Source organism: Syngnathus floridae, chromosome 2 (assembly GCF_059516105.1).
Source record: "Syngnathus floridae isolate MCC-2025c chromosome 2, RoL_Sflo_1.0, whole genome shotgun sequence".
Taxonomy (NCBI): Eukaryota; Metazoa; Chordata; class Actinopteri; order Syngnathiformes; family Syngnathidae; genus Syngnathus; species Syngnathus floridae.
This window is the reverse complement of record NC_142414.1, coordinates 20955246-20977252: the sequence shown is the minus strand read 5'-3', so window position 1 is coordinate 20977252 and position 22007 is coordinate 20955246. Positions and strand designations below refer to the sequence as shown.

The following is a 22007-nucleotide window of genomic DNA, read 5'->3' as shown; positions in this document are numbered from 1 at the left end:
CATTAAGAGGGATATTTTATATACACATATTACATTTTAATACAATTGAGATATTCAGGTACATGTTAGCAGCAAGGATAATGTATGCATTTCCTCTAACGTTTATAAATAATTACTGGAACAATTTTGAAATGATAAAGACAGTGCAAATGATTTTTTTTATTTTCTGCATATTGCATGTATTGCACTGTGTGTAATAAGAAAACCTATTTTGGGTTACTTAGATAATTTTTTTTCAGAATAAAATGTCTAATCAAGCTTCTTTGTTACCAAAAGTGACACTTTTTAGAGTATGTGATAACAGGACTCTGCATCACAAGCTGCATTATTGAATTCTTGTGAGAATACAGTATATTGAGTTTGGGGGATGGTTATAGGTTTGTTTTTATGACCCACTGAGAATAACGTGCAGACTACAGACCTGCATTGGTAAATTACCGGTCATGTCGTGTCATCTGTTCTCATATAAATAAATTGTAATCGGTTAAATCCCAAAGGTGTGGAATCAACAAATATGGAACAAACTGAACTTTAAAAGGTCAATTTTTGGACAGAAATATGATCTCTATATGCAGTGAGACTTATTTTTTATTACTTTCATTCTTTTCTTATCAATCAAATTAATAAATAGTAAACTAGTTCAAGCTGCAAAGATTCCAAAGGACTTTGATAAGAGACAAGAAACAGAGGGTGACATACTATTTAAAATATTACAATAACAAAAATTTCATTATTGTCATAATACAAAATTACATTGTTTTTAACTATTTCACATAATGGAACCATTGCACTTTTACAGTCAATTGTTTTGGGGAAAACCTCTGATACATACGCAATACCTGAAAACGAACAATTCGAAATTAAATTTTTAACCGTTATATCTCACAAACTAATTGCTCACAAAACCCTGCAAGAAGATCATGCAAAATGGCCAACCCGCAGGGAGAAGTGGAGTGAAATGATATATGGTGACTTAACTGCCCTTATCTCAACATAAATAATGCGCCTATAAAAGTCAATCATCTACATGCTGAAGATGAGTTGTGTTCAACAGCCATAAAAAAAGTTTTTCTTTCCATTTTATTTCTGCCGCGATAGTAACATGTCCTCGTAGTGTTTGTTGAAATTTAAAAAAATAATAAAATAAACAAAAAAAACCCACAACAATAACAACTTCAAAGAAAATGTTATGGAAGTAAAATTTGTGTACGTTTCTCTCTCTTTCCGAGTCATATGATTAATTTTTGCATTGGTGCTTTTGCTTGCTCCATAATAGGTAGTTTGTGAAGTCCAGGTACCTTGCATCCTGCATCTTGGAGGTCGGTTGACTTTCATTAAAGTCTATGTATTTGCAAAGTCGGTGGTACATTGCAAGTGGATCACATGCTTTCATCCCCCCTCACTTGTGGATCAAATGTGTGCGCGCGTGTGTGTGTGTGCATCAAATGTCCCGGCCAGTAAGACATTGAGACTGAGTGACTGTGCTTTTGGGCTCATGCTTGAGATAGAGCTTGAGATAGAGCACACCAGGAGTTCTGTGGGGCCATTGATGTTGGAGTAAAGGCATAATCCTCATATTTAATGTCCATATGTGCTGAGGACACTGTAGTGTTTAACTGGGTAGCCGTCTGCAGAGGGAAGCAAATAAAAACGATTAGGATTCTTACAAAACCAGAGTGGTTTGTTTTAAAGTCCAACTAAGGTTTACACTTATAGGTTGAGGGAATGGGTGCTTCAAGTATTGTATCGTATAATATCTTATTTATTTTCAACACCACTTGTTCTTTTCAAAGTTGCGGGGGGTGCAGGACCCTATCCCAGCTGACATCGGGCTAAAGGCAGTCAACATCCTGAACTGGTCGCCAGCCAGTCACAGGGTACACACAGAGACGAACAACCAATCACAACAACATGCAGATCGCCACGGAGCGAGAATCGATCCCATGCTGCCCCGCACACGTCAGGCGAGAGTGCCGAAACGCCCCTTCATTTTCAAATGACAGCCAAAGCTAGTTAGAAGGTTTAAATACTCTGCATTTGCCTGTGGTTACTAATTCCATTGCAATTCTCTGAAAAAGAGATTACCTGGGAGGCGGATGTGACAGTCTGCCCGGCGTAGGGTGAAGAGGTCATGTTGGGTTCACTCTTGATGGTTGAGGCGTGTTCAGACACTGAGAGCGACGATGGCGAGCTGCTGTCAGAGGTGATAGGTGCTCCTAAACAATGACAAAGTGTTTCTGAGATTGGACTATTTAGGTCTACTGTACATTGTGTACAATGAACAATGAAATCCTCCATCATTCCTTGCTATACAATTGTTATCTGATTAATAAGTCATTTTTGACAAAAGCAATAACCCAGAAAAAGGATGAATTTAGGTATTTTAAATATATTTGATTTATTTTAACATATGAGACCAGTCAAATAAACTGCCCAATATAGATTAAAATAAAAAAAATAAAAATAATTTTCTCAGTGTGTTTGGGCGATATGACTGATAAAGTCAATCTTGATAATTAATGATTTTTTTTACCTGTTAAGAATAATTAAATAAAAGTTTTGGTTCATCTGTATGGGCAAAGTTGCTCCTCTATGCGTATTTGCTGGCCCAAAGTTACGTATTTCAACTTTAATTCAATGTTCATACACTGTAAGTGTAGTGAACTATAACTCTTTAGCAGTGCAAGCATTACCAAGAACAGTCCAACTTAAACCTCTTTATATTTTTAGTGGGCTCATTATTTCCATACTATGGACGAGTAGTGCATTAATATTTTTACTTGGCCCATTGTGACTTTGGTTTTGGCGCTCACTTTGTTGATTTTTCCTATATTATTAATAAATAAAATAAATCATAAATTAAAAATATGTGAAAACTGCTGAGGTGACGGTTTATTTTCCCCTCATGGAATGAGTAAAATATCGACTAGCAACTACACAGATGCACTTTTGCTCTACCTGTTGGTAATTTGTTCTTGGGCATCTTGGGTTTGCGCTTTCTTGTTTGTATACTTTCTTTCTTCATGGCCAGAGGTCTGGGCACCTGTATGGAGGAGAGAAGCAGTCATTAGTTGACTCACTGTTACAACAAAGGCCACGGTGTCATGACAACCCACACAAGGTCCACTCCCACACCGCAACTCTGATAACAACAACCACAGTGCCCTTGGAGAGGCATTATGTTGTACAAATATAAACCGCTCGACACTGTAAAGCCATTTTCTCGCCAAATGGTATACGGTTTAATTCAGGTCACGACAGTACGGTTTGGAACAGCAAACCCGAATCTGGAGAGTGCGTAGACAGTTAGTCATTAAGCGGCATGACATCACTGTGTAAACCCACCGATAAATTCAACAATGATGGATGTAACATAGTACAGTGCTTTGCTCTGACATCAAACACCAATATCTTTGAATCCTCTCTTGTTTGGAGAAAAAAAGGATGAGTTTGAAAGATGAGGTCAAATTGTCTTGGATTCATCTTTTGGTGGTCCGTTTTGTGGTTTTCTGTTTCTTTTCTACTCTGCAATTAACTGTTATTAAATCAATAACTATCCATTTATTCATGTCAGCTTGCCCTCATTCAGGTCACAAGAAAGCTGGAGCCTATCCAAGCTGACCTTGGAAGAGAGGCAGGGTAAACCCAGGACCGTTCCCAGCCAATCGCAGGGCATGTACTAATTAGACAAACAACCATTCACACTCACATTTACAAAAAAAGGACAGTTTAGAGTAGTGGTTTTCAATCCGGGTCTTCAAGGGTCGGTTTCTTGGATGCTTTATATGGCTCTCTGCTACAACAGACCTGATTCAAATGATCAGCAAAGTCTGTAGTGCAGCAAAAAAACACCCAGCAAACTGGCCCTCCATGACCACAATTGAAGACCCCTGGTTTCGAGCTTTCAATTTAAGTAATCTTGGAACTAGAGACCTTCACCACCACTCACCCTCCAGCTACCACACCCCACCTGCTGTGGGTACCACATCAGTAAGGTGTCTAAAAATGGCACAGTAATTGTTTATGCACCTTTTGTCACTGTTGACAATGGAAACCAAACTATACCGTTTTACCAAACTCAAAGATGTAGGCTTGATAGAGTAGTCATAAGAAGAAAGAATGGAATAACTGAACACCAAGTTTTCTCAAATTGCCCAACATGCATGAATAGGCCCATGAGACGCAACATACCCCGTGCAGTTTCATGTAGAGACCACAGGCGTTACACACTGGCTCGCCCTCAGCGTTCCGTCTCCACAGCGTGGTGGTGCTAGTATGACAGTTGGTACAGCACAGGCCGGCTCGACGAGATGTGCTCTGCTGTAGGTGAGGACAAAAAGAAAAGCATAAACTTTGGATTTTTTGCTTTGGATGAGATCCAAGACAGCGCTCCCCCGGGGACTCCATTTTAAGTCAAACTGTTCCCTTGAAAAAGAATCACAGGATGCCAGCGTGGGACACGAAACATACGACAGTGATGAATTATTGCTGCAAGGCTCGGATGTGAAAATAACTAATGAGTCATCAGTTGGACAGCCTTTTAACAGCAACATAAATAAAGACAAAAGCAATGATCTTGTTTTGTAACGCACAAGCAACGGCAGCCAGGTTTGCACTGAGAAGCTCCAAAACACCTCATCCAAGGGCAAGGTCACCATGGAACAAATAAAAGGAGCTTGTGAGGTGAGGGAGCGAGGTGCTTTTGGAAAGACCAACCACAGCTGCTCGACAAAAGGTAGCAAGCTTGTGGGAAATAACCAGACGTGTGACGCCCTGCCTTGACATCCCACTCACCACTTGCATAGCAGCCTTTTTTCCCCTCCAGTCTCAAATGACGGCCAACTGATCTTTCTTTTGCATGTTTGCTCTTCTTCGTCCAGTTAGTTTGGCAAGAATATTTTTTGGGTTATTTGACAGGGACAGTGTACATCAATATACATTTCTGTAGATGCACCAGCCAAGGGGCTATTTCACAGACTTTTTTTGTTTTGTTTACTCTTGCTCTGACATTCAATTATCTGGCTACTTAATGCCTTACTGTGATAGTATTGTTTACTCCTGAAGAATTTACCCCTATGAATCTGAAAATGGTGCCATAAAAAATAAATGCCAATGGCTAAAAAGTTACATTATCCTAGCAAAATCAATTGACATCATATTTATAAATTATCCAAATCTCGTAACTGTTCAAACATTAAGACAAATAAAAATTCACTAAATGTGTAGCCAAATAAATAAATGCATTTTCATAATGAATGTACAGATTTAACTCAAATAATTCACTGTGCAATTAATTATCAAAGGAATTCACCATTCAAAGTATTGATAATACTACTAAGATTGTAGTTTGCTATTATTTCTTCTAGACTGAACTTTTTTCTTTGCTTCCATTAGACATATTATTGTAATTCCTGATCTTTTTTTTCCCATAATGGCCCTATATGAAATGTATTGTCCGTGTGTCCAAATAAGTCATGTGTCTTTGTATTTGCAGACATCTTTGACAATAACCCTTCTTTTGTCATTCAGCTTTATCTTACCAGTCGTTTCTGAGGTTTGATGAGCGGCCTGTTGATGCCATTCATCTTGTGGTAGAGGCCACAGGCGTTGCAGAGGTAGTGTCCGGTGCCATCTCTGCGCCACAGTGGCGTGGAGATGGAGCCACAGTTAACGCATTCCCTGCCTTCGGCGGCCATGTCTTCCACCAGATCTGAGCAAAACAGTTTCAGCACTTTTAATAAAACACTCAGTCTCAATCGGGTAGAATGAACATCACCATTGGAAGCCTTTACAGATACTTAGATGCCGCTCTAAACATTACCATGCCTCATTCCACCAAGATGCATTTTTTTTCCCTGACCTGCCGTGAACAACACAAAGCAAGGGAGTTGCAATTGTCCCACTACATGCATACATTGTTGTATGCGGAGCAGTGGTTGTGCAGTGTCTCGGTTAAGCTGCTTTTTTTGAAACGCATTCCTCAACTGGTTTAAATTGTAATCATGCATATCGCTGGCGTCAGCACAAAATCTGTCCAAATTGGGTCAATTTCATATTTTACACAAATCTTTAAATTGGTCAACCCACACCTGTACGTATTATTCCCCAAGCTCCCAAAGTTTTCTTCTTTTATGTTTCCTGAAAAGTGCTATTTTTGGACATGGAAAGTTTCCACCCAATAGCAGTAATTTGCTTTTTTTTATTCATTGTATGCATTCAAGCTGTACAAACTGCCGTGCATTCATATGATTCAACTAGCTAAAACATGTATCTTTAAACCTATAGGATTTTGCTTTATCACGTTGTAGGGGTGGGGATCTGGTTTAGGCAGAAGGGTGTGATGAATAGCTGTGGAGGAATTTAAAATAACACCACTCTCATTCCCTGAGCCATTTGATGGAGAGAGATCAAAACCTGAGTTGGGGAGACAGACTAATGGAAGGAATGGGGAGTTGGGGGTGTTAGTCAGAAAAGATCCAGGGGTCTCTTCTATCAATCACAGCCTTGACACGCAACGGACTCCTGGCATGAATTGGACAAAACTCCCTATTACTCATCCAAAAGAACCATGCCCTGCCTGGGGACTTGGTATCGGCACATCCTCAAAATCAAGTGACTTCAACTCGAACTCGGTCCCAAAAAAAAGTGATCGGGATATCCCCACAAAAAATACACTGACTGGATTTTTTTAAACAACAACAAATAGACTGTGATCAATTTGCGATTGTAGGCCAAAGACTCTTTTCTACAAATTTGTGAACTAAAATAGATATCAAATTATTTAGTATTTCTTTCTTCAGTTTCAAACAATTACATCATTTTTGACATAACTTGACTGCCTTTGAAAAGACCACTTCTGGAAAGTGATGGTTATGCGACAACCACACAAAGGACACCAGTAAATTGTAGTTAATTAGGATCACAGATCTATTTTTACTTATTAATATTTTCCTAGTGGTTCCATATGAATTTGAGTGCTTTTGTATTCATTGGGCCTTAAAAAATAAATGTCTGGTAGAATTAAGTTCGGTCGATTTTGTATGGATGTTATCTTAGCATTAATCTTGTTTAATTGGTGAAAGACCAGTAACAACAACAAATCTTGACTGAATGAATTAAAAATGCTAAATATCAATGAAGACTTTAGAAGAGTCAATTTACTGTCAAATTATGCAGGCACAGGGACATTTTGAGTATTCATGATCACACTCTTTGTGATGGTGGAGGTGATAACTGCTGCCAATAGCTTGGGACAATGGTCTCTTGTGTCAGTGTGTATTGAGCCCTAAAATCAAAACACTGCACTGTTGCTCAGGGATTAGATTAACATTTAAATTGATTGTTCTTACTTGGTTTTTCCTCTAGAAGAATGTGGATTGTCTTGCTCCAATTTGGGGGACATTTTAAAAGAATTTGATTTAATCCATACCACTCACCCAAAGGCTACCACCTCCTTATAAATAGCAGAACCATATGATCATGTAGTAAAATTATCATTGAATACAGTTGGTACAGGCAATGACTGTAATCAATACTGTTAAAAACCATACTATTGAATATAAACACAATAACAAAGATAATAACAGAAGGTCCACTACAGATTTATGAAATATTGAACAAAAATATGAGCCACATTTGATAAAAATATAATGATGTTAAATTATTAATAATGACTACAAACAAATGCTAATATATGATTACATTTAACAACATTGTTTAGTTTTAATTGTGCTTTTTTGGCTTAAAAGGAGCAGACCTGTTTTTGATTGAGTATTAATTAATGGCATTGTCATATGGAAAATCGTATCATACTGAGAAGATCGTTCTAAAATTTAGTCATTTTTTTATCTTTATATGGGAACAATATAAAATAGCCTTTGCATCCGTTCAAACTACAATCACAAAATTTGCAACTATTTTTGTTCCCAAATTGTATTTGTGTATTTTTTTTTATCTGATTTATACTGATTTTGTTTCAGGAGTGTAGATTTAAAAATGTGACAATATCTTAATGAGGCGAGGAAAAACGAAGATTTGTGTACTATGTTAGACTCTTGATTAAAATAAAAGTTTATTTAATCTAAATATAATTTCAAAGATAGAACGTATTTTCCCCCTTAAATTTGTTCGATATAAAAGACTTCCCATGGTTTGCCGTGAAATATCTCGATTGCATTATTATCGGTTAAATCCGCGCGCAGAAATTATGCACATGACAGGGTGGCCTACCGAGACTGGAGCGCCGTGTTGACATGCTTCCTTGACGGGCCTGCAGACTCATCACTCCGCTCTCGAAGGGTCCCGGTGTCCACGAGGATGTCGCCATCTCCGGGCTCATGTAGGCGTACGGGCCAGTGTAAGAGCCCCCCACTGGGCGCACCAGAGCACCGCCGAGATGCTCCGATCGGCCGCTGTTGCCGAGCACAAGCTGGCTCTGGTAGGCGGCGTCCCGGCCGTTGTTGGTGCTCAGCGGCGGGCTGTGCGAGTACGAGAAGCCGTGTGACGGATGCGGGCTGCTGGGCGCAAACGACGAGCCGTCCGCGTTGCTCTGGGGCCATGCGTGGTGGGCGTGATGATGGTGGTGGTGGGCACCGAGGCCGTGGGACTGGTGAGGTGGCTCGCAGGTCTGCAGGTAGGAGAGGGTGGGCAGCATGCCCGGGACCCTGCTGGTCGGGACGTAGACGGGAGAATTGGCCGAGGGGTGCATATAATTCCCGGTGTCATGTGAGTAAGGGGACTGGTTGGACGACAAGGTCAGGCTTTGATACATTTTCCTCTCTTCCTTCAGGTCTTGATTTTAAAAAGGAATTTGGGTCGAGGGCTGGGCTCAGTCCTACGTGCACGGGAGACCTTGTCCACGCTCCTTCGACCTCTTCCCAGGGTTCCTTGCAGCAAAAGACCACAGAAAATGCAACACAGAGTCATTCCAGAATAGGACATTCTCTGCCACCTCGTGAAATTTAATCCATGCAAAATATTATAAAATAGAGAAACGCGCATGTTCTGTAAATTGCAACAAAATACAGCTTGATTTCATGTAAAATAGAAATAACTATTGAGCGCACGTTGTTGGTCTGGCTTAATTCTCTTGACCATTTTCATATATAACAGATAAAATAACGGTTCAATTCATTTTTTTGCTATAATTTTATTAGGTGCTGCTTGTTAGTATAAATTGTGTTTCATCAGAGAGGGGTTTAAAAAGTGGTAAATATACGCAAGTTTAATATCCGATCAAAATGAAGCTGTGTAAAAAATAAATCATTTTCATCACGTCAACCATTTCTGCATCAAGAGGATGAACTTGATTTAACTGGTCATAGTGATTAAACCTCATACCGTGAGCGCTGCAAAAATAATAATAAATCACGGACAAACAGGCATGCGCACGCGCACACACACCCATATGCACAACATTGATGACAACGCGCGGAAGGACACACGAAAAACATTATTTGATTCCAAGGGCTCTCTGCAGTGTCTTATCTTACCAGATAAGACCAACCAGGTGATAAAAAAAAAAGAAGAAGAAGAACAAATCAGCCCAGTTCTGTAGCGGTCCAAACGTCACCCAAAGGAGAGCGCCCCGAAAGCAAACTTTGTGCAAGGAAGGAGGCGAGTGACTCCAAAGCATGCAGGCGCTTCTACGCAATAGTCCTGTCAAGTAAGTCCGGGATTTTCGAATGATTTCTTGTCCTCCCGTGGTCCTCCGTCGCGTGGAGATAGGGACCGTGGCTGATAATTGCTGATAGGCGTGTGTGTCGAGTTGCTCTCCCCACTGGAAATTTTGTATGCACTCGAGGAACACGTGACCCAGCACGGAGGTAGGCCCAAAGAAAGGCTCCCGGTGGAGGAGGGCCATAGGTGCCCCCACCACCCTCATTGAAAGGCCTCCGAGTGCTTCCACCTGCGTGCGCTATTACTTTTTATTTTAACAAAGCAAAATAATTAGAAATCCAAATTTAAACGACGGAATGGAATGCCTCTTAATTAGTTGATTATTTATGTTACTTTATGCAAAATTTACTGATCTGGAAAATTTGTTTGGACCTATAGCTACTAATACAAATTTAAATTCATGCGGATTTATATTGATTTCCTAATTAATCTTTAATTTCATAAACGGATTGACAACATGAATACAAGAATAACATATGTATGCAAGATTGCTATTTCTGATATTATGTTCTTTCCTCGAAAGTTACATGCAACAAATTAAAATTTGGACTTGAACTTTTATTCAAATTATTTATTAATTTAACGGCCATTACTCAGCAAACATTCGTTCTAAAACAAAATGAGGTATAATAAATAAATATGGAAATAAAGGAATAGATAGATAGATAGATAGATAGATAGATAGATAGATAGATAGATAGATAGATAGATAGATAGATAGATAGATAGATAGATAGATAGATAGATAGATAGATAGATAGATAGATAGATAGATAGATAAAAGTTGACACCTAAACACGCTATAACAAATGCACAATTAAATAATACTTTCAGCCCTGATAAAACGACAGCACACGGAGCCTTGTAAATTATTACGAGGTGCGTGTTTCTGCACGCGCGTGGAGGATAAAGGGTGAGCGTGTGCGCATGTGCGTGCGCATCACGCTCGTGTTAAGGACTTTAAAAATTATTTCCCATTGTGGATAAAAGTCCTTTTTATAAAGTGATCGTTTAGTATTTGTAAGGATTTGTACACAATATACAGTTATATTTCTATTTATACACTGTAATACATGAAATTTAAGTATTAAATAAATGACAAAAGTTTGGATTGTAACATTAATTCATCCGTAAAAAAATGCAGATTTATTATCGAATAAAACATTCGTCACACATCAGTGAAAATGAGTGACAGGAGTTTTAAATATACACCTATCAAGGTTGGTTAATTATAATCGATTTATAGAAATGACAAAATAATTAAAAATTCGTGTGTAAAGGGGACATTCTCATGAGGAGAATTATATCGCGACTTTTTTTTGGGGGGGGGGCACTTCAAAGTATTAACATTGATTGTCGACGAACTTTCGCCCACAATGGCTGGAGTCTGTCTTCTTGTTCTAATCGTCCAACTTCCACACGCAGTGGAGTAAATGCATTCATTCGTATAGCTGGAAGATATTACTGCAATTGTGAATGAAACGCAGCAACCATTTTTTGCGTGCATGTTTTTATTGTTTCTATGGTTATTTCAGCATAATATACCAACAAAATAAAACAATTATGCAAGCTGAGAAAAAATTGTCTCACATAAGCCTCATGTGTATGAGCTCGTCCTGAGTTTAAACACTTGATTTCACCTTAATCCTTAACATAATTGAGGCTTATTGGAAACATTCAGAGGGCCAGTTACCAAAGTGCTATAAAACAATTAGGTCGATGATTTCTAAAGAATTATTGTTATTAATGTTTTCATTTATTTACTTGTGTATTTTCTGGTTAAATTTGTAGTTCACACTAAACAATTCCCATTTGCTACTGTTTTGTGTTGTAATGTTTACCAAAACAATAAAAAGAAGAGCAGATTTACATTGTTAAATTACCGATAATTTAGTAAGCACAAACTTGCTTTTATATTTACTTACATTGTTGATAATGCTACTTCAATGAAATTATATAATCATCTGCAGCAAATAAATTAACATTTGTTTTTATTACTCTCAAGATAAAATTGCATTTTAGGAAGACGAAATACTATAGATAGTGCTTACCAGGTTGCTCTACTGGTGAGGAATGAATTTTCCTCTTTATCACAGTTTAAAAAAAAGTAAGTCATTTTATTGAGCTGAAAACTTTGCTCTGAATACTTTATGCTGAATACAGCATATAATGATAATAACAAAGTAGGGTGATCCCCCTAATAAAGATGCTACTGTATACAGTTATATTGATTTTTAATTTTTATTTTCCAAAGGCTCAGTACTGCCTTGTTTGTTTGAACAAAATTGACCAGTTAAGGTTATTCAAATCCTGACATGTGCTGCCATGACAATGACAGAAATGCTCTTATCTTCAGTGACCTGGGACCTAATGCTTCTATGGCAAAAAAATCTGATTATTTCTCTTAACCAAAGTTTATTTTTCAGTTTGTAATTTAGTTGGCTGGTTCATAGAAAGTGATGGTAGAAATGGAGTGACTGTCATTTTGATTTAGGCAACCTCAATAGATGACGAACATTTAAATGACTTTGATCTGCACCACTGAAACTGCTGATGTGGTTTTCGCTCTAACGACTATGACACCGAGACCAACAATGTTCATATCTGTACACTGGAAGGAAAGGCATTTGTAGGAATTCAATGGAATTCTTCAGGAAGTCCCAATGTTTTTTTTTTCTTTTTTTGATAGTCAAACATTAGTAGTTCTGGGACACATTTTAGTCTTATTTCAATCCATTTTTTAATGTTAAAAAAAATAAAATCAGCAGATGGCCTTTTGCCATCATAAAGCCTTCTTTTAGGAAATCATACGTATACTAACTCTTGAGTGCACAAATAAGTAAACTTGCGTTAAAAAAATTCCATAAAAATAAACTAACAACCAAATAATGTAGTGAACCCTATTTCTGTTCTGTTTTAGCTGTTGTGATACAAGAGCTAAAAGAAACAATATGCTTCTAACAATAAAATCTCTACCCTTGACTTTGATGCCGAGAACTGATGGTTTGGAATGGGCTCTAAATCACATCCAATGCACAATTGCCCACGCAACTCACGATTCGACGCCATTCTGTTCTTATTTAGCTTTTTATGACCGTTGCATTACTGACTTTGATGCATTGAGCAGCCACATCAGACATTTTTGCTCTTTTACTTGTTATGTTGTAACATTGTCTCCTCACTGGTACTGTTCTGTAATGGCCTTTGGATGAAAGACAAAAACAAAGCAAGAAAGGGAAAAACAACAAGGTAAAACCCAAACAATTTTTAAGTCAATCCTTTGGACGCTGATTCACTCCCACAGGATTATTGTTCATCAGACTTGAAAGTGTATATTTCTTGAAAAATATTAATTTTGATTCATTCGCCAGGTGAACCGTCCGAGTCAAGCGAGCCAGGCGTGCTTGTTTTTTACTAGCTGGATTAGATTTCTTACATTTGCTCAGTCTCCTGTATAAACTCTGGGTGCACCGTCTTGCATCAGACCTGAGGCAAAGCCAACGAGAGGGTTTAGCACACGGAGTAATTCTCGTCTCTCACTATAGGAGTCAGATAGCGACCTTATGAATGAGGTGATTGGTGAGGACTCGCTCCACCACAGCCTCATTTACACCCTTCATCATGCTTGGTGTTCATTGGTTTGTGTCAAGGGGCCTGTGGTAATACTGCTCACCACGGTCAAACAGTGGTTATGTCAATAAGAAGCCGGCTGCGTAAATGTGGCGCGTATTCCGCTGCAGGCCACATATTTGCTGTTTGCGTCAGTTTTTGTTTCTTTTTCGGACGCTCTCCCTTTTTTGGCGTCGCCTTCAGGTCCACAAAATATCTTTCAACTTCGATCACCGTTAACTGCGTCTTAACTGTCCTTTACGTCAACATTCTTTGGGTCGAAGTGGAATTTCAGTCTCTATCTTTAATTCACATGCCTGCAAGATAAGTCAGGAATTTCCCTAAGGTATTTATTGACTATCAAAGAACATGCTGCTGTGCATGGGTAAATGCTGTCATTCATGTTTTAGAGGTTTTACCCCTAATTCTTTGTCATCATTGCAAATTGATGCAACGATCTGTCCAGATAAGATCTCAACTGGGCTTCATTCATCACGAGGGAAAAGCGTAATCACCATCGGCCTAACCCAAACCCACCATGACCTGTTAGCAGTGACATGCTGGAATAGCAGCCATGTTGGAGAAGGAGTAAACGTCAGATAGCCGCTATCTCCGTAGCTGATTCCCGCTTCATTCCTCCTCTCCACGTGATGGCAGATGACTGTGTTCACATAAAGCTGAGACTTTTGTTGGCCTCTCCTTTGCTACAGATGGAGTGACGCTGGATGTAGACAGACAGAACTCATGCATGGTTAGAATCAGTCTGCACTCCACGTGTGTGTGCATGTCAGGGTGTGTGTTCAGGTTGTGTGTTGGGGAGCGTAGGCATTTACATGTTTGAACATCATTTTACGAGCGTTTAGTAGAAAATTATTCAAAAGTTCAGTGCTTTATTATGGTTTTGACAGACAAGGCGGTTGAACATGTGGTTAGCATGTTTGAATTTAGACTGTTTTCAACTTCTCCCAGTGCTTGCGAGGGTTTTCACCGGGTGCTCCGGGGTCCTCCCACATTTGAAAAATATTGAAGATTCACAATTGTACACTGGTGTCGATGGGCGTGTGAATAGCTGTTTATGCTTTATGGTCATGTGACTTGTTGACAACCATGCAGTTCAAAACACTCAAATTGGCACTTAATTGCCAACTTAAAATCCGTTGAAGGGTCAGCATAACCGTAATGCACGACAAAAACATGAAGAAAAAATTCTCATGGTATTGACCTTGTTTCTAGGTCAACTATAGATTGCATCCAAATCAAAGAAGGTTAAAATATCTATAAAGTTTGGCCTCATCTACAAAACAAAAACGAAATTGCAGCATTGATTCTTAATCATTGATGTAGATAAGAAAATACTTAAGGCTAAGCATAGACCCTTGAGGCACACCAGATGTGAATTTGATAAGTTTTGAATTGGCATTTCAAAGATAACCTTCACACAGCATGCCAAGTAGTGCAATTCTGATTTTTCTGTTGAATCTAATGTTTTAATGTAGTCATTCACTTTTATACAAAACTAAATGTGATCACTTCTGTGAACAGACAGTGTCTGTGACGTGACACGCATGCGCACAAAACTCAAGATCAAGTAAATATGGTCCTACACATCTCAGATTAGCAGAGGAGCGAGTCAGGAGGAGGTACAAATATTTTGTGGAAATGAAACGACTCGAGTGTGGTGCACCTTCATAGGAATATAATAATGAAATTATAATAGTCCCATTAAAATACAAAGCCTAGTGGGATTTTTAGTTAAATCATATTGCAGAAATAGTTGACTGTCTATTATATGTTTCTAATTGACTAAATGGGTTTAATTAATAAATGTATGACTATTTAAATCAATTCAAAGTTGATATAGTGTTTTACAGGCAAGTGTGTGTGTGCTGTAATTGAATTATCTTAAATGGTGCTGCACAAGTAGGGAGAGCGGTTTTCGTATCCGTGATGCTTTATCCTAAATGATGTCATCGTCCTCCTCTTCTATTCCAAGTTGCCACCAGTGTGACTCAGAGCTGAAAGTCTCCCAGAAAAAGGATTTAAAGGGGTCGCAACAGGCCCCACGTGTTTCTTGCTTGGCTGGGGAATGTGAAGTAGGAGTCAGCCTAATCTCCAGCACCCATGGGAGACTGGCTCCTGTCTGCCTGGACGCCATGTCACTATCTGTATGTTTCATTTCAGCCTGTCAGGTCCTATCTGGACTGCTGGTGCTGCTACTACCTCTGTTGGGTCCAGGCCCTGGGAGTAGAATATACACACATGCACACAGGACTGCCAAGTACTGATAGTAACTGCTGGTTCTCATGAGAGTTTAGTAGGATTCCACACAAAAACATTGCACTGTATTTAGTAGGGGGAAAAAAAAAGGTGTATGTCAAAAGTTTGGCCATAATTTAATGAGATGGTATGTGTACAGTACCGGTATATCTTTTTAATGGAATGCTATAATGTGTGGAAACAATTGTTGTTTTGGACTGTGGACTTTGTAACGATGTTTTTTTTTTTCATGGTGCCGAACTGATTAATGCACAAGGAGGCCGATATGCTATACTTTGAGCTGATATTCATTTTCAGTAAAAGGGAAAATACTGGCATCAAAATGATAATAATAATAATAATAATAATAATAATAATAATAATGAATGTTCAGTATGGCACCTAGTTGCAATAAAACAATCATTGTCTATACACTTTATAGTTTATGTTGGCAGGTTTTAAAACATTATCTTTTAAAAGGAATTCTTTCACTTTATGTCAACAAGTATTGCTTAACAGATTTTTACTTTAGAGGCATGAATAGAATGCCTTTATTGTCATTGTACAACAGGTATACAACAATGATTGATTATTAAAAACACAAAGGTTGATTTTTCACTTGTGAAATTATGTTTTTATTTGATTGTCATGAAAATGGCTCCCGATTGAGGCGAGGGAAATAAAAAACCTAGATGGCACAGATAGCAGTCACGTGCACGAAAGGGTTGTGTGTTCGCTTGCGGTTCTTTCACACCGGTGCAGTTGAATTAGCAGGCAAGTCTGTGACAGCTGGTTGTGTGGCTATATTGAGCAGTCAAAGTGCTGGTAAATGATCTGTGTAAATCGGCCTTTTATGGGACTATAGGGAAAGAGCTTTCACACCCTGTTTAACTCTTTATCATTATTTACTGTAGTCCGAAAGGTCTCAGTTTGGAGGAAACCTAATTGGTGTGATGCAAGTTAGCACTGACTCAATAGAGCGACATTCCCTTTAAATGGACAGGCAGCAATGTATTATACAGAAAACACAAAGCACAGTCCTCTCTTATTTACACTGTGAATGTGAATGATATGAATTAAGAACTACAGCACATGGTGAAAGCTAGGTCAACTCACTCGACGATTTTCCGAGAAAAAAAATCATAACTATTGATCGCGAAATACTTATATAGCGTTTTATCTACACATTGCGTTGCTCAAAATGTTAACATTCAATTACTTGAAAATGTATTATTGAAATATTGAAAACGTATTCTTACAATCAGTAGGGATATTGCTGCCGTTATGTTCTAACTACGGGTTGTCTTTTTTTCCAGCTGCAGTTCCAATTGACTTACCTTAAGTAGAATCCCACATTGCGTTGTGGCCAACAGTAGAATCTGGGTCGGTTATTATTGCACACGTTTGTCCTCATCGCTTCGGGCATCCAACAAGTGTTCAAATTCCCTTTGAAGGCTGTCATTATTTTGCGAAAGGCCTTATCTTCCTCCTCACTACATAACTAGGAAGCAAGATTTCTTAGTGGGAAGCAGCTTTTCGACTCAACGCAAGCTGCTCATGACAGTTTTTGTTTTCTGTAGGAGATGGTCCAAATAGCTTTTTGAGTAGGTAAGGTTGTCGCCCTCCACAACCTCTATCAAATTTTAGTCCCCTTTCTGAATTCTATCACTTCAGGGACATTCCACTTTAGTGGTCCCAAGCTACTTATTTCTAGTTCATTTACGAATCTTAATAATCACTCACCTTACCTCACATCATATTGTGGCACTAAATACAGTGCAACCACGCCACTGCAGGCACATTCTACATGCATTGCCTGTGAAATCACACACACGTCACGCACACACATACAGACTAAGCTGATAGAAAAGTGGGGGAAAACTTGCAATTGCCCATTAAGTGACCTTGAAAGCGCCATGCAGACTTGAAAAAATGTCATGGCTACAAACACACAAACCGATATGCATCGCATAATACACAATACATAAGTACCATCAAATTAATTCATGTGGAAAACAAACTGGAAATGTATTTATGGTCAAAACAAATGTGATTTTTGGCTTGTTTGTCGAGTTTCTCTCTAATCTAATCTCTAATTAGCTGAGGTTACGCAAGAGCTACTGACCACCTGTGTCAGCATTGCCTTTTACCTCCTGCACACATTGCACAATTTCTCACAGCACACAATATCCAAGCACAAAGATTACTTTCAACATGATCATTCTTTAGGTTGCAATCTTCATCATTTTCGTCTTTTTCCGGGCATGGTCACCTTCCAACATATTCTTATGCCAGGGAAGTGGTGACCTTTAAAACAGATCATTCTCAATACCAATTAGAACACATGCAGCTGTCTAAAACGTCAGCGTGGGCATTATGTTGGGACATGTGCTTTGCACATATGATTGTTTTGTCCAAAGTTAACTGGGATAAACTCAAGCTCACCTGTGGCCTAAATGATGATGAGTGGCGGAGCAACTGGTGGGTGCGCTATTGTTATCATGATGCACTATGACCCTTTGTCAGAAGTGGAAAGCAACAGAGTATTTGTGCTGAAATAGATTTGTTAGGAATTCACTTGAGTAATTTTCTGACTGTTTTCCCTTTTCCCCACTTACATTCTCACTCATTACTTTGCCACAACAATCATAGAGAAGTGAGATCTTGATTGATGGACATCTTCTTGTACTTTCAATACATGAAAAGAAAAAAAACAAGGACAGCAGAGAATCCGGGAGCAATAATGATGACAGCAACAGATTTGAAATTCTTCATCCATGGCCCTAATTAAGAACTGATGCAATTGTATTGTGACTTGGGACAAATGTCTGTAAAAGCCACAAGATTTTGGCTTTTCAAATTATTCCTTATAATCTGTAAGAAAAAAACAAACATTTTTTTACATGTTTTGCCACCATTGCCCCTCCTAAAACACAATATTGAGCTTCCATTCTCCTACTGCAGGGAGGCCTAGAGGTGCAACACACACATCAACCAGAGGGGAGCAGCATGGACTTTCTCACCAGTGGTACAGGTACCATCTGCACTGCGTCGACTGTACTTGCAGTAAAGATGCAGACATGTCACAGGGGCTTCTGAGGACCATGTGCTCAGTTCTAGGATATCTTAGATTTCTAGAGATCACTTAGGTAAGTTACAAACAATGTAATAGATACATTGAATATACCAACACTCAAACAATACATAAAACTTCAGACATTTTATTTCAAATTAACTTAAGAGTTCTTACATTTTATTTTAACATCCTTACATATGCAATAGTATTCAAAGTAATGATCGTAAAAATATTCTGACAATGTGTCGCCGATCCATGCATGATGCAGTTTCATTCCAGCTCCGAATGAAAACAAGTTGGCACTGTACATTTTCACATAGTTACGGACATATAGTTGGTTTACATTTTTCTCTTAACTTTGTGAAGGGCTCTTTTTAATGACTGCATTAACTGCTGCATTGTGTGCTTAAAATTCTGATTGAGGTGTAAGGACCCCACAAAGGTTAGATCCTAGAATAGCCCCTGTGCGTGACGTTGACTGAAAGACTTGCTAAGCAATGCAGTTAAAAGTTTTTATTGCACAGGATCCAACATTAGGGGGGGGGAGTCCTGAACCACAAGACTTGTAAAACACGCTATAATGTGTACAAGTGTTAAAACCTTCCATCCATTGCCATATATATAACCTCTACAGGTCATTGTCATCCGGGGGAGCAACTGCTCTACTTTGACTGGGCTGAAGCAATGTGTTCAAGTCAGCCCCACAATACTTTAAGCAAGCCATCTGAATATTCCATAATATTGGTCGCTAGCTCACACCAACCAATTATGAAATGTACAAACATTTAAAATCTTCTGTGTAAACTCTTAAAAACCAGTTAAATCAAACATTGAGCTACGACTTGATTTTTATTTTGTATCAACTGTGTTAGGTTATGCTAAGAAAAATGAATTTACCTTTTTGCATTGTGGTAACACTTTTACGGCAACACATTGCAGCCATAGTGAAGATAATTTACACCATCTGCTACCTTATTTTTCAGTGGATGAATGCAACACTATTTAAGGAGGACAGAGGCATTAGATTGCAAGAAAACAAAAAAAACCTACGTTTATCTTTAGACTCTGGGGGTTGTGTTCATAACCTGTTTGATCTTCACTGTGGGCCACACGTAGGATAATAATCACATTAGGCAGCACTTCACTAAATAAAGCAAAAAGCCTTTCTCATCACATCCTCACCAAGTGGACCGATAAGGTACGAGGGCATCCCCTCTCAGGTACGTGTGTATTGCGACTTGTGCGAGAGAATAAATTGAGATGCTGATAGAAACCGGCAATTTGTGATAATGTGGAGAACACCTTTGGTTTTCATTTCATGTCATAATAATTTGTGCTTCATCTAGTTTGGAGTAGCGTGTCCTTGTCGCTGTGAGCATCTCAGGTTTGCTAGTCGAAGCTGTTTTCTTGACGACAACCGGTTTTGTGTACGAGGGACATTTGAGCTTGTTATAAAGTCACAAAGAGAGAGAGCGGGGGTGGGGGTCTATGGTGCCCTATAGAATGCAGATGCTGTTTATTAAAATGTGTCACAAGGCTTCCTGCACAGGTGTATTCTTGTTCAGCAGCAAGGTCACATGACAGTAAGACCTTTACAAGCACAGGATAGAAGTACACCAAAAGTATAAAGGACTCACTTGTTTCTTTATATTGCCGTTCTAGAAATAATAGTAATAAAACAATAAAATAATCTGCTGATCAAACATAGACAAACAGCACAACACAGACACACAAACGAAATCAGATAAAGTCCAACGAGGAAATCAAAAGACCCAACAGGATTTCAGTGAGAAGACAGAAAACATTATTGTACAATCTACTCTTAATGGAACAATATGCAATAATCTAACCATGATTTCATTACAGCACTTTCAAACAAATCATAATTACTACGTAGTCAACTAGAACTTGGCGATGGCTCAGCTATCTTTTAGTGTTAGCACTAATATGATGAAAGCCATGTTCGTTGGACTAAGAATCACTCTGCGTGCATTTTGATCAAAATCTTCAAAATAACACTTATTCAGCAAACCGTGAGTATAATTTTCCCGTGATTGTGTTTGATCTTAGAGTTGCTACTAGAACTTTATAGACGTTGCATCTTTTCGTATTTTGAGATCATTTGAAGTGCTGTTCATCTTTGCAGCTGGCAATGAAGAAAAATCAGAACACAGCAAATGAAGATGAGATGACTTCACGCTTTCTAACTCACTAATGAAACTATTAATTGAATAAATGCAGAATGTTGTTTTGACTTCAGTGGCCCATGAAATGAGTGACTGTGCACTGTGTATATTTGCATGCAAGTACGTTTGTGCCGCTGCCCTTGCCTGCAATTGCTTGTGTGTGGGTGGGTGTGTGGGTGTGTGTGTGGGTGTGTGTGTAGGTGTGTGTGTGTATGTGTGTGTTGGGCCACAACAGAGTGACAGTACGCACAGTAAGCACATTTCCAACAGGCTAATTAAAGCTCCTCCGGAATAAGGCCAGGCTTATTAACATCTCAGCACAGCCTCTAAAGTCTGCTCATAACCCAACAAGGATCAATGCTCTTCATTAGGGCAAGACCTGATACTGCGGCCCTGCCAAAGCCACCTTAGCCACCCAAATGAATACTTGAGGGGGGATGCAGAGCTGCTGAAAAGGCAGGAAGTGAGAAGTCCCCGGCAGTATGTTGGCGCATCACTCTGTAGTTTATAGACACTGGCCAGAAGCTTCATCAGGTACCCCTGCAAAATCTGGAATGAGATTCCATCCCAGATTCAGATCAAAACCCCACCTTGTTAAAGGTCGACACACGCAAACTACTTTGTACATCACAGAGCAAAAAGTGCCGACCTTTCCCTTGAAAAGTTTACCACCTTGCTACCTCTGGCATCAAATCCACAAAAAGCCTTGCCTGCCCGTTGGACCACTACAGGGATCTGCCATCCCACTGCTGGTCATTGTCAAGGCGGCAGGCTACCAGCTCGTGGCTAACAGAGGTAGCCGAAAGTTGTATGTTACATTCTTTAGAAAAATGGTGAAAGGAGAACCGTGAATAGGATTTTTTAGCCTGTGCAATTTTATACAAAAGGAAAAACAACACTTTCGAGCTCACATACACGCATACACACATGCACACACACACACACACACACACACACATGCATTCACGCGCAAACACACACACAAGCACACGCACACATACACGGATGCACACACAGATTTCTGTTCATAAAATAAGTAATTCATCCGTAGGCAGATCAGATTTACTGATGTGTAGGCACGACATATATCCTCTCTACCTCGAGGGCATCGTTGCTGACTCGTGTCATATTTACTGTGTAATTGATTTTTAAACACACACGTCTCTCCGTTTCAGCACTATAAGTTATTCTATTTATTTCGA

General features: G+C 39.0%; 1 protein-coding gene and 1 long non-coding RNA gene across 2 annotated transcripts; one reads left to right on the top strand and one right to left on the bottom strand.

Moving 5' to 3' along the window:
- Positions 1 to 570: 570 nt before the first annotated feature.
- Positions 571 to 9846, bottom strand: gata5 (GATA binding protein 5). The gene is made up of 7 exons (XM_088369495.1): positions 9492 to 9846; positions 8230 to 8885; positions 5541 to 5710; positions 4192 to 4320; positions 2959 to 3043; positions 2086 to 2216; positions 571 to 1628 (listed from the first exon to the last, which is right to left on the bottom strand). The coding sequence occupies exons 2-7, from the start codon at positions 8768 to 8770 to the stop codon at positions 1494 to 1496; spliced, it is 1191 nt and encodes a 396-aa protein (XP_088225621.1). The 5' UTR covers positions 8771 to 8885; positions 9492 to 9846; the 3' UTR covers positions 571 to 1493.
- LOC148402553 (uncharacterized) lies at positions 9400 to 20857 on the top strand. The gene is made up of 3 exons (XR_015857191.1): positions 9400 to 9664; positions 18508 to 18692; positions 20766 to 20857. It is a non-coding gene; the product is annotated as an uncharacterized LOC148402553 (long non-coding RNA).
- Positions 20858 to 22007: the final 1150 nt, after the last annotated feature.